The sequence below is a fragment of the Cololabis saira genome, chromosome 23, assembly GCF_033807715.1.
Source record: "Cololabis saira isolate AMF1-May2022 chromosome 23, fColSai1.1, whole genome shotgun sequence".
NCBI lineage: Eukaryota > Metazoa > Chordata > Actinopteri > Beloniformes > Belonidae > Cololabis > Cololabis saira.
In genome coordinates, this window is record NC_084609.1 from 8,900,298 (window position 1) to 8,914,352 (window position 14,055).

General features: G+C 40.8%; 1 protein-coding gene across 1 annotated transcript in view; it reads left to right on the top strand.

Moving 5' to 3' along the window:
• The window catches only part of LOC133424578 (receptor-type tyrosine-protein phosphatase O-like), a 77,295-nt gene that overhangs the window by 61,630 nt on the left and 1,610 nt on the right, over positions 1-14,055 (top strand). Inside the window, exons 22-26 of the mRNA XM_061715253.1 lie at positions 1,552-1,642; positions 3,540-3,616; positions 9,003-9,137; positions 10,729-10,854; positions 13,821-13,975. Of these exons, the coding sequence (XP_061571237.1) occupies positions 1,552-1,642; positions 3,540-3,616; positions 9,003-9,137; positions 10,729-10,854; positions 13,821-13,975 (584 nt within the window). The remainder of the gene's footprint in view (positions 1-1,551; positions 1,643-3,539; positions 3,617-9,002; positions 9,138-10,728; positions 10,855-13,820; positions 13,976-14,055) is intronic.

Below are 14,055 nucleotides of genomic sequence, written 5' to 3' on the forward strand. Positions count from 1 at the left end.
GGCCCTCTGCTGAGGGCTGTACGGTCCCTGTATGACCGGAGCAGGAGCTTGGTCCTCATTGCCGGCAGTAAGTCGGACCTGTTCCCGGTGCGTGTTGGACTCCGGCAGGGCTGCCCTTTGTCACCGGTCCTGTTCATTATTTTTATGGACAGAATTTCTAGGCGCAGCCAGGGGCCGGAGGGGGTACGGTTCGGGAGCCACTTGATTTCATCTCTGCTTTTTGCAGATGATGTGGTCTTGTTGGCTCCCTCGAGCCAGGACCTTCAGCATGCACTGGGGCGGTTTGCAGCCGAGTGTGAAGCAGCTGGGATGAGAATCAGCACCTCTAAGTCTGAGGCCATGGTTCTCGACCGGAAAAAGGTGGCTTGCACCCTCCAGGTCGGGGGAGAGTTCCTGCCTCAGGTGGAGGAGTTTAAGTATCTTGGGGTCTTGTTCACGAGTGAGGGGAGAACGGAGCGCGAGATCGACAGGCGGATCGGTGCGGCGGCCGCAGTAATGCGGTCATTGTATCGGTCCGTCGTGGTGAAGAGGGAGCTGAGTCGAAAGGCAAAGCTCTCGATTTACCGGTCGATCTACGTTCCCACCCTCACCTATGGTCATGAACTTTGGGTCATGACCGAAAGAACGGGATCCCGGATACAAGCGGCCGAGATGAGTTTCCTCCGCAGGGTGGCTGGACGCTCCCTTAGAGATAGGGTGAGGAGTTCAGTCACCCGGGAGGAGCTCGGAGTCGAGCCGCTGCTCCTCCACATCGAGAGGAGCCAGCTGAGGTGGCTTGGGCACCTGTATAGGATGCCCCCTGGACGCCTCCCTAGGGAGGTGTTCCGGGCATGTCCCACCGGGAGGAGACCCCGAGGAAGACCCAGGACACGATGGAGTGACTACGTCACTCGGCTGGCCTGGGAACGCCTTGGAGTCCCCCCGGAAGAGCTGGAGGAAGTGTCCGGGGAGAGGGAAGTCTGGGGATCCCTGCTCCGACTGCTGCCCCCGCGACCTGGACTCGGATGATGCGGTGGACAATGGATGGATGGATGGATTTATAATAATAAAAAAAAAAATTCCCTTAGTACTCCCACAATGGGGAAATTCTTTCTCTGCATTTAACCCATTTTCTAGTCGAACTAGTAGCAGTTAAGTTGAATTATTGAAATAAATTAACTTTTACACCATATTCTTCACCTGTAGCTATATTATACATATTGGCTGATGTGGACATACAAGCATAGGAGGTTATTTCAGTTGCTAGTATGGTTGTCTGTCTGTACAGTCATGCAGGTTCAATGCTATTAAGGCACTTTAAACTTTAAATCAACATTTCTATGCAGTTTAGAAGTTTTGGGGATGTCCCTTTTTTTGGCGCCTGCACTGCTGAAATCGGGGCGTCCCTTATTGCTATTTCTGAAAGGTGGCAACCCTAAGCAGTACATGTCGGGATGATAGGGGAGACGTAGACTTGGTCTTGAACCCGGTGCGTTAGAAACCGCCGGTCCGGTCGGGGCGTAGCGAACGTCTGCCCGGACGTTTCTGACCACCGTGTCACATGTTTTCCAGGAGCTGAAGAGCGTCGGCCTGGATCTTTCCCATGATGCCGCAGACCTGCCGATCAACCGGCCCAAGAACAGATACACCAACATCCTCCCTTGTGAGTCAGATCTCTCCTCACCACCGTCACACGTCACCCGACTCTCAGCGGCTGAGCTGCTTGTTCTGGCGCTTTTCCACCAGCAACTACTCAGCTCTGCTCTGGTTTCTTTTCCACTACAATTCAGCACCTGGAGCAGAAGTAGGAGGTTGGAGTGAAGCTGCTGTGACGTATTTGATTGTGTGATCTAAACTAAGAAGACAACAACACTAAAGATGTAGAACCTGGAGGAGATGATAGATGTGCTGCTGGGTCTGTGGCTTGTGTTCGAAGTTAAAAATGGGAGTGAGAGAAGCTTCAAGCGGCAACGCTTTTTAATGTTTTTAGTTTGTCTCGGCGCTGCTGAAAAGTCAGCTGGGAACCGCGAGCAGCTATGAAGAGACAGAGCTCCTGGTAGATCTGGTTGTTCCTTATCGCCCGTCTAGTTCCCTTTTTAATTCTCTCCTCATCCACCAGGTTTATGAACATCTGCACCTCAGAGTTGGATCACCAAACAGACTTCTGCTGGTGGAATAAAATGAACAAGAAGCTCCGTCATAGTCACTCTTTCACTGACTCCACCTCCTGACTCAGACGTCTGACTCCAACCCCCCGACCAATCGGTGATGATATCACTGCCCGACTCAGCCGCTTAGAACCTCGGCAGAGTAGTTACAGAAAAGTATCTATTTGGCAGGTTAGACCCCTGGTAGGAAAGAACTAGGGGTGTAACAATATATCGTGTCATGAAATTTCGCGATACAAAAACGTCACACGTTTCGTGGAGGTGACAAACTGTATCTCGATATTGGGTTATTAATATTAATCTATTGTGTTGACTAGTAACGCGCATCCGACCGCGCCTCGACCCGCGGACCAAAATCTTCCTCCGCTCAGAAGAAACTAGTACCGTTTTGGTCCCGATCACGGGACTCTTGGGGGTTTTGAGCTCTGAACTTTTACTTATGTAAGTCTGGTGTAGAGTTAAGCCTTACCTTATTAAATTAAACCTTTTTCGGGTTGTGAGTAGGATAAACACGGGGACAACTTCTGCTGAGTTCCAGTGTACTTAATGTCCCTCAACAGTGTAGGATTTTAGAACATCAACACAGCACCTAGTGCCGTACTGTGGCGTATCAATCCGCCCAATCTAAAACAGACTAATCACTACAGATAAACTGACTAGTGTCATTATAGTCCCTGATTTACATCAGAATATAAAGAATATATTTATAAAATAATGAACCCTGAATTACCAAGATAACCTTCTTAACAAAAATAAATCTCTTACATTTATAAGGTGAGCATGAATCAATCTTTTTTATGATGTAAAATTGTATGTATTTATTTACTTTAATTTATTTATTTAATTTTAGTTGTTAAATTTCTGGAAAAGAAAAAAGTCAAATCATACATGAGAGAAACTATTCAGTTTGTGGCAAAATATTTGTACTTGTATGAAACTGAAGATGCATAATGCAAACCTGACATTTACTTTTAGTTCAGTTTGTGGAAAATGGTTGTCCTGGCTTTCTCTTTAAAACTTAAACAGTTATAAAGCATTACAAACTGTAACAATAGGGCAAATGCACAGCATTGTTTTGTATTTTGTGTCTTTCAAATAAAAGACCATTTTTTCCAGTCATATGTTCCTTATTCAAGGTTGTTAAAAAAATACTGCTATAATATCGTATCGTTATCGTGAACTCAATATCGTGTATCGTACCGTATCGTGAGATTAGTGTATCGTTACACCCCTAGAAAGAACCAAACCAAGTGGAGTAGAGCCGAGTCGGTGCTGGTGGGAAACCAACATTAGAGTCTCTACAGCCGTGTTGTCTGGAACCTCAGAACCTCGTTAACGTTCTGCCTCACAGACGCTGCTTTACCTGCTAACAAACTTGAACTCTGCTCTCAGACGACTTCAGCCGGGTGAAGCTGATCTCCATGCACCACGACGAAGGAGCCGACTACATCAACGCCAACTACATACCTGTGAGTAGCTGCTGCCGGGGAATCTGAGGACTCAGTACCAGTACTAGAAAACACGGAGAGGAAGAAACCGCTGCTTAGTTTCCATATGAGCTTGTATTCAACTGCAGCACAATAACACAGAGAAGTGGATGATGTTGTTGAACTCACTATAAATGTTTCCATCCATCAGCTGAGATCAGATCTGTGTGGCGACTGCACTACCGCTATTTCTACACTATTGGAGGATTGACTCCAGTGCTTTTAAGGATTGACACGACTACTAACTAGTCCCAAAGTCCTCTAGCAGAATAACCAGCTCCAACACCCCCCTCCACCTCAGAAAAGGATGAATAGTAAATGTTTCTGATTTAAATTGGACTGAATGTGGAGATGAAATAGGGCTGGGCGATTTTGGACAAAAATAAAATCCCAATTTTTTTTCCCTGTAAACCCGATTTTCGATTTTGATTTCGATTCTCTTGGTAAAACTACAAAAGACAATGGAATCAATTGTTTCAAATATTTTATCTTTATTTTGAAAGAAAAATAAACAAATTTCCCTATTGGGAATGAAGTGCAACTGAAAGATATTGTAAATCCTCCTTGAGTTTAGTAAAGTGACATTAACAATCTTCTTGACCAAACAAAGTAAAAAATCGATTCTCCGATTTTCCTTTTTTTAACATCGTCTTGATTAATAAATCCGATTTAGATTTAGATTTAAAATCGATTAATCGCACAGCCCTAAGATGAAACCTGAATTTTAGATATTAAAGATTGAAATTACCTTATTTACCATTACAGTAATCAGATTAAACCGTATATCAGAATCACTTAAATGGACCTGATGCTTAATCAATCACAACGATATGCAAATATTATCCATATATTTATTCAAACAAGGCCGTTATAAACACAAAACTGTAATTAAATACAGACACATGCAGATGCACCAAAACATTAAATCAGATGCAAAATACAAATAGTTACAAAACTGTACATTAACAAGAGGAAGAACTGCTGATCACCAGATTCTGTCACCTCGGTGCAACGGAGTCTCCGTTATCCGAGTCCGAGACCTGGAGAGACCCAAAGACCCGAGAACGAGACAAGACCACAGAAAAGTGGTCTTGATAACTACAAGTCTACATGTTGGTCCGTTATTCAGGGTTCTTTTATTGTGTTTTTCGGCTTTAGACCAGTCCGTACTCCTGCCCTCTCCTTCCTCAGTGTTGTAATGTGTGCAGAATGTGGTTTAACATTGTTTTGTTTGGGCATTAAAGGCACCATCACAGAAAAATAGGCGTGACCAAACACTGACTACGTTTACATGCACTCAATAACCCTTTTAAAACCCGAATATTGGCAATAACCCGAATTTGCAAGGCCATGTAAACACTTTAAATAACCCGAATTTGCTCATATTCCGGTTTTTAAAAACCCGAATATTACCCCTGGGTTACTCCTTTTAAAACCCGAATATTTAGTCATATAAACGCCAAATGGAATATCCCGACCAAACGGAACAGGAATTTGTTTTCTGCGCATGCTCTGTTCGCAAGGAATCCTGGTCTTTTGAGTCCATGACGTACTTCTAAACCAGCCTTTCTCGACCGGGCTGTCGCGGCACCCTGGTGTGTCGTCAAAAAATGACCTATTCGGACATTTCATATATAAATACCGTATTTTCGCAACCATTCGGCGTGCTGTGTGGAAAGGCATACCCTCATTTTTGTGTGTCATTTGTATTTAAAACACACACACACACACAGCGCGCCGTCTACACACTAAAACACACGCGCCGCGGAACCATGGCGCGGAACACACACACAAGCACGCAAGTTCCCGTTTTTAAAACTAGAGCCGGAGCAAAACTTAGTTTGATTTACTTTATTTCAGTTTTTACATTAATCAACCCCATCGAAGTCTCATCCCCTGTTTCTGCATTAAAGAGCTGCGCTAAATCAGTCCGAATTTTGACTGCATGTAAACGTAGTCACTGACTACGTTTACATGTTTACATTTCAAAATTCGGGTTATTGCTAATATTCCGGTTACTGAAACATTCTGAATATTCCGTTTCCATGCGTGAGCAAACAGGGTTATCCCTGTTTACATGGTGATTAATCATTTGGGATATCTGGATCAAACCAGCGACGCACGGAGAACGTGATGACGCAATTACTGTCATTTCTGCTTCTTCTTCCTGTATCCAAATTCAAAACAAATGCTGCTTCGCGCTATTTTTCGCTCACCTTCTTGTAAATCTCACTATCCCGGTACTTTCTACCGTCTACAAATGAAAAATGTTCATATCCTTCTTTACAATTATGAAGTGATTAGTCTCCTCCTGGTCTTGCGTTTCTCCGTGTTTAGAAGAACTTCATGGACTCAAAAGACCAAGATTCCTTGCGAACAGAGCATGCACAGAAAACAGATACCTGTTCCTTTTGATGGAGAAATCCCGTTAGACCAGGGGTATTCAATTAGATTAGGCAGGGGGCCACATCTGCAAAAAAACTGTACGGAGAGGGCGCACAAAGCGCGCAGGCGGAAAATGTGGGGGTTTTCAAAATGTATTTTGCACTCAAAGACGAAGATTTATGTATATATAATACATTTGTGCACAGGAATGAGCAGAATATATCTGTCTAGTTTACATATGAATTATGTATTAATTGTCGCCAGATTTAGTCATTGTGAATGTTAAATATAATATTCAGATAAAGAAATATTATTTTAAATGCAAGTTCATTTTGAAACCATGCATTGTGCAAACTTAATGAAGTTGATATTGACCTACTTTTAATAAAACACGCCATAATGACAAAGCACCACTTTCAACCAAGATTTCCTTATTTGTTTATTATATTAAGCATTGAGCACAAGCATTTCAGTCCATAGTAGCCAGTTTGATGCTATAAATAAGCAACCAAAATATTAACCATAAGCTCCTTTATTTATGACACATCTGTGCATTATATCAGCAAAAGAAAACAATTGCATGAAATTATAGGAGGCTTAGAAGTTCCATCTGAAATGCAAAGTCCTCATTTAGAGATTCAAATGAAAAACATTTCCGGTAAATCCTTGAAGTCTAATGATGTAAACAAGTCCTCTATAAACGGAGGTTAATAACAAATAATGTGACAAACATTATCACTGTGCAACACTGGAAAAAAATCAGAAGTAGTAAAAAACATCTCCAACAGAGATTAACATGTACAAACACTGTCCAATGAATCATTAACCAACTGAAAAGGCTACCAAGCATCTTAAACTTTTATTAATTAACCAAATGCGATATGTAAACCATGTTAGTTTTGCTTGCCGGCCGGAAGTGACGTCCGATCGATCGGACGGCCGATCAATCGGGACAACACTACTTTCCGCCACATAAAAGTTCCTGGCGGGCCGCAAGTGGCCTGCGGGCCGCCAGTTGAATATCCCTGGTTTAGGTCCTCGTACGGAGCCTGGTGGTTCTCCTCGGTACTGCAGGCAGGAGAATCCCCGTTTCCATGGAGACGGTCCATCTCAGACAGCCGTCGCGTCCCGAGACGTCGCCTCTGGACGAGGTTGAAACGGGGCTTTTATTTCCCACAGTCGAGTATTTTTTCATCTGTGAATCTCCCCATTGTTGCGTCGACAAAGGTTTCCACGGCAACCGTTGTCCTCGCGGTCCCGGCAGCCATCGGCCGGTGACGTCTTGAGTGTCCGGCTCAGACCTCGTCCCTGCATGAATGTATATTAACAGATGAAGTGAAGCCTGAGACGTCTCTCGGGGCAGAAACACCCCCGACCTGCGGCAGACTGTTGCCATGGAAACAGGCGCTCAGGCTGCAGCAGGGGTTATTGACGGCAAATTATTTTGTTGTGTTATCTGTTTAAGTGGTTAAAATAGTTGAAGGTCTCTCGGGTTTGAGTTTTTCTGCTTTTATTTATTTAATATTATTTATCCTAATCTTCCTGGGGTCCATAAAGTACATAAAGTACATAAATGATAACATCTAAGACAAATACATACAGTCATACATTCCTAGCATAACTACACTTAATAAAAACAACAACAACAATACACATACATGTACACAAACACACATCAGTTATATATGCATAATATCATAATATATTAATAGCACTATAATTATACTAATACACTATAATAGTACTAATAATACCATACATTAGTCATATTTCAGTCACTGTTATCATTATAATAATTCTACTAATTTCAATATCAATAATAAATTCCCAGTCATATGGTCTGCAGCATTAGCTGAGCCTTAAGTCGTTTTTTAAAAGTTATTTGTTTTGTGAGCGAGATATGTGAGGAGGTAAAGAGTTCCAGGACGTTACTGAACGATAGATAACTGAGTGTTTGAGTAGATTAGTCCTCTGGGTTGGAGGTATCAGGTATCCAGAACTGGCATTTCTGGGGCCTGTACTACGAAGCAAGTTCAACATACCCAGGATATCTTTTCCTTATCCAGATTCACTAACCCGGACAATTGCAATCACGCTAAGCGGTCACACGACGGCGGTTATCAACTCGGTATATCAACCCAGGTTTCTCCAATCTGGATATGAGCGCGTGCACATAAAAGGGGCGGTGTTTTCAGCGCATGACCAATCGCAAGCATGGAGAAGTCCGCTGTCAGAGCCGCTTATTTCAGTAGCGAAGAGCAAAGGATAAATTACACTGTGATTTAACTTAATATTTAGACTTGAAATTAAAAGTTCATGTTGTGTTCAAATTAAACGAGGTCTGACATTTCATCCTCTCTCAAATGACTCATACCTTGTTTCTACAGTATATTTACAGTTTGTACATAAAGGTTTATTTGCAAAAGTATTATTCTTAGAAAGACGGAGTGAGGGTATCTACAGCAAAGACAAACGTACTCGCATACCTCTCTGTCAGGAGAAAAGAAATGATAAAGTGTTGATACTTGGGTATGAAAGGAATTGCTTAGTTTCTTGACTAATTCAATTTTTGTTGAAAGTCAGCCCACTCTTTTTTTTTTCCTCTCACGATCCGCGCACCGAGCTCCACTGGATTCTCTTCGAAAGGGCATGCCATTTTCCAAGAGAGCTGATTGGTCAGTGGGCGGTGCTTTTATACCCGGCGATCTGTATCTCGAACATAACCTGCTCCGGAGCAGGTTAGCTGTTCAGCATAAGTTACCATGGCGATGTACCCCGGTGAGAAGTGAACCACCGTCGTAGTCCTGAAAACCCAGGGTTAAACCTGAAGTTACCTAACTACCTAGCTAACCCCAAATCCCGCTTCGTAGTACAGGCCCCTGGTGTCATGTTTATGTCTGTCTCTAGTATTTTAAATTTAGCGATGAAGACGACCACAACGTCCCGCTCGTTCCCTAAAACGTCTCTTATTTCCACCATCCAGGGCTACAAACACTCGAAGGAGTACATCGCCACCCAGGGGCCGCTGCCCGAGACCCGCAACGACTTCTGGAAGATGGTGTTGCAGCAGAAGTCGCCCATCATCGTCATGCTGACGCAGTGCAGCGAGCGGCGGCGGGTGAGGAGGCCGAGCCTATACTAATGATAACAATAATAATAATAATAATAATAATAATTAAAGCTGCAAGCAGCGACGAACGGGCCCTCACACTCATGCCCCCCCCCGGGTTCCTCCCACATTCCTAGGTCAATAATACTATAAAAAGTGCCTTTGCTGTTCACATAAAACTAAACTTATCATCATAAGTTTATCAGAAATTACACCATCCACGACTCTCTATGTCAAAACATTCAAAAGTTATGGCAGAAAATAGGAACTATGAAATATCGACCAATCAGAAGAAGGGGTTGCGCTTTTTGGCATCTATTGTCGCCACGGTAACACTTTTGAAAGAGAAAAGTAATGCGCATCGTGTATATATATATATATATATATATATATATATATATATATATATATATATATATATATATATATATATATATATATATAAAATATAATGTGTATATATATATATATAATATAATGTGTATGTATGTATGTATATATATATATATATATATATATATATATATATATACACACATATATATATATATATAGACGGTATATATATACATATATATGTATAATGTGTATGTATGTATATATATATATATATATATACACACATATATATATATATATATATAGACGGTATATATATACATATATATGTATAATGTGTATGTATGTATATATATATATATATATATACACACACATACATATATATACATATATACCGTATATATATATACATATATATGTATAATGTGTATGTATGTATGTATATATATATATATATATATATATATATATATATATATATATATATATATATATATATATATATATACACACACATACATAAGATAAGATAAGATAAACCTTTAATAGTCCCACAGAGGGGAAATTTGCAGTTTACAGCAGCAAAGGGGATAGTGCAAAAACAAGAGGCAACAATAGAAAAAGTAGTAACACAGTAATAATAATAACACACTATAAACAGTAAACTGGTATACAACAATAATAATAATAATAAGAAGAATAAAGATAAATAATAAGAGATATTAGTATATGAAAAAGATAACAGACGGATATTTACAGATGGATATATATATACATAATTGCACGTTGCAGTGAGTGAAAGATTGCACATTATTTCCCTTATGTACATTTATTGTCAGGTTTGTATGTGGTCTACTGTGAGCAGTGCTCACAGTATATATATATATATAGTATACATATATACCGTATATATATATATATATATATATATATATATATATATATATATATATATATATATATATATAAAAAATACATATATATGTATAATGTGTATGTATGTATGTATGTATGTATGTATGTATGTGTATATATATATATATATATATACACATATATATATATATATATATATATATATATATATATATAGACGGTATATATATACATATATATGTATAATGTGTATGTATGTATATATATATATATATATACACATACACACACAAATACCAACATACACACATACAGAGCTCCTCTGCTGCCCCCTGGTGGCCGCTGGTCGCTGCTGCAGCCTCACATCTCCCTGTGTCTGCAGGTGAAGTGCGACCACTACTGGCCCTTCGTGGACGAGCCCCTGATGCTGTACGGTGAGATCAGCGTGGAGAAGCTGTCTGAGAGCGAGTCTCCGGAGTGGATCATCCGCAAGTTCAGGCTGGAATACGTGAGTGTCGGGGTCTGGGGGGCCACAAAAGTTGCTTTTGTCAACGAAAATTATGACTAAATATCATCGTCAACGAACCTTTATCACCTGAGGAAAACAAAAATGCTGGTCATTAATTAAATATATAATGCAATATCGTATAGGAATAAAAACTAGACTAAAATGTAGATTACAAAATAAAAACTCTGCTAAAATGTGTCTTCAATTAAACAAAGTTAAATAGAGAAAGGGGCCGATGGCCGTCTTTGGATCCACTTTCCTACATAGACGTGGAAAAGACAACCCAACAGGCTGTGTTGGAGCCATATAGGTACTGTTTGTATTTTCTGAGGGAGTTGCATCCAAGTGGTGCTGTTGATAATGTTGACTGATTATTGAAAATAGTGGATGGATTCTGTTGTTGTGACTGTTTTCCGCTGCTCCTCCTGTGATTAGGGAGAGTTCAGGCCCGGTTCTACGAGGGTGCATAAGCAAGCATTGCACCCTCAGTTTATGTGTTTGCATGCTCAGTTGAAAAGACGAAAAGAAAACTGACAAATGCGCGCGGGTTAAGCCTGATTTACGGTTCCGCGTTAAATCGACGGCGTAGCCTACGGTGTAGGATACGCGGCGACGCGCAACGTACGTTCGCGTCCCCGCTTATCCTACGCCGTAAGCTCTGCGTTGGTGCAACGCGGAACCATAAATCAGCCAGTGTACGTCATTCACGCTGCTCTCTTTTGGATGTCGCCTCCTTGCCACAATAACAGCAGCAGCAGATTAGCACCTTCCTTTCGAACGTATTAAATACAGACGCAATCACAATACGCGCAATTACTTTCAGGCTTGGTAAATCTCATTGCGCGTGGTAAATGGAGCAATTTGCATCTTCCCCTCCCAGTATTTAGCGATTTCTGGCGGGTACGCCCCATATTGATTATTCATCAGGGCAAAAGTACTAAATGAATTGCGTGTGCTATTTAGCGCATTTGAGAGGCGCAGTCGTCTTTGCACGCTGTTAGTAGATCAGCTGGCACTTTGGTTTGCGGGTGCTGTCAAGTTTGCACACGTTTTAACACACGCAAACCTTTAGTAAATCAGGCCCTAAATGTAGCATTTTCTTTGTTCTGCAGCAATATTGCTGCTATAAAGCCTTTGAAATACACTTTAAATATTCTTGTTTTGCTAGTATCATTCCGCTTGAAATTATGGGAAAATGCATAATTTAGTGTTGAATAACGTGCCAGGCATGTGCACCCCCTCTGATCTGAGATGCAGCCTAGTCATCATTTTCTAGAACCCGCCCTGGGAGAGTTACAGCTGGTGCTGGCTCTGTTTTTTGTGTTGAAGGAGTGGGGAGTGAGACAGTTTTTCTACTGCTAAATAAGTTTTGTTTTTTGATCATTGTAAAGTCAACCACGGAGAATATTTATGGTGTGAAAATAAATTCTAATTATTTTGAATCTGATCTCTGCAAGTGCTTAAGGAAATTAGGGAGTCATAGACCTCCTCCTCAGACTACTTTGCTAATTTAATTTTATTTTTAACGCAAGAGTAGACATAATAAGTAGAAAAACTCCACTGAAGACTCGAAGGAGAACGGAGAGTCGGCGAAGAAGAAAGGCTGGCGAGCCGTGAGTAAAATCAGCTGATTGACTTTATGAATGAAAGCGCTGCTGCGCTATAAAGGAACACTATGGAAAGACAAGTTGTGGATTGCAATAAAACAGGATGTTGGAAGGATGTTCAAGGAGGAACTGAATGATTAAATAAGCGGTAACTAAAGGAACTTGTGTGATTATCTGGTATGATATCTGGCACATCTGAGACTGCAGCTGAGGCTGAGGACATGTTGAAATCATGCATCGCTTCCCGCTGAGATTGGGAGCATGCACAAGGAGATTAAATGAAATAAAGGCTTTGATGACTGATGAAAGAAATGTTGATAAAGTCAATGATCCATTTGAAGTGTTTAAAGGAGCTGTGGATTAATTTAAAATTGCTCACAAATCTGAGCAAGAGCTCTTATCAGAGGAGGAAAAGGAAAAAGATTATCATGACTGGTATGAACCCAGAATAACTAACCTGAAATATTTCTTGGAAAAGAGAAATTGCTAAAACATTTGGTCTGTGGTCTCAGTTGAAACAACTTGGTTGGGTTGCTTATGACACAGGATTCACTTCAAACCATCTGGATTCTAGATTTAAGCTCTGGTCGAGGAGGGGAATCACTGCTTTCTGTAAAATAATGACAGCATTACACTGCAAAAACTCAAAATCTTAACAAGAACATTTGTCTTATTTCTAGTTAAAATGTCTAATTTTAGTAAAAAAATCTCATTAGACTTAAAACAAAACTCATCACTGGAAAAAACAACAATTTTCACCTGTTTCAAGTAGATTTTCACTTAAAATAAGTACAAAAAATCAGCTATTTATTGCTTGTAATGAGAAGATAAATCTTGTCCCACTGGCAGATTTTTCTACTTATTTCAAGTGAAAATGTACTTGAAACAGGTGAAAATTGTCAAATAAGTTATTTTTTTGGTAATGACTCTTATTTTAAGTATAATGAGATTTTTTGACTAAAAATGAGACATTTTAACTAGAAATAAGACAGATATTCCTGGTAAGATTTTGAGTTTTTGCAGTGTATTTTCAAAAAGAGATTGGTACTGCTGAGATTTCAGACGCCAATGAAATAATACAACTAGTGGTCCAAGCATATACTAAAAACACTAAATCAGTAGTTTCAACACTTTATCAGGGAATTGTTGAGAATTCAGGATGGCTTATTGAAGACATGGCAACAACTGTTCTGGTACTGTGACTATTTTGTATGTTATATACCTTGTTGTAAATCAATAAAAAATGTGAAGTATCAAATAGGACAAGAAAAATTGCACAATCAGAAAAACCCTAGTCTGGGGGTCCAGAACCGGTCCGGTCCGGGTCGGTCCACCTGTTGACCGTGATTGTCCCCGCAGGCCGACGAGGTGCAGGACGTGCTGCACCTGAACTACACGTCCTGGCCGGACCACGGCGTCCCCACCGTCAACGCCATCGAGAGCATCCTGCAGTTCGTCCACATCGTCCGGCAGCAGGCCAACAGGACCCGGGACCCCATCATCGTCCACTGCAGGTCAGTACCAGGACCAGAACCACAATCAGAACCAGAACCATCCGGGCGGGCCGGCGGTCACTTCCTGTCACTTTCTTTCC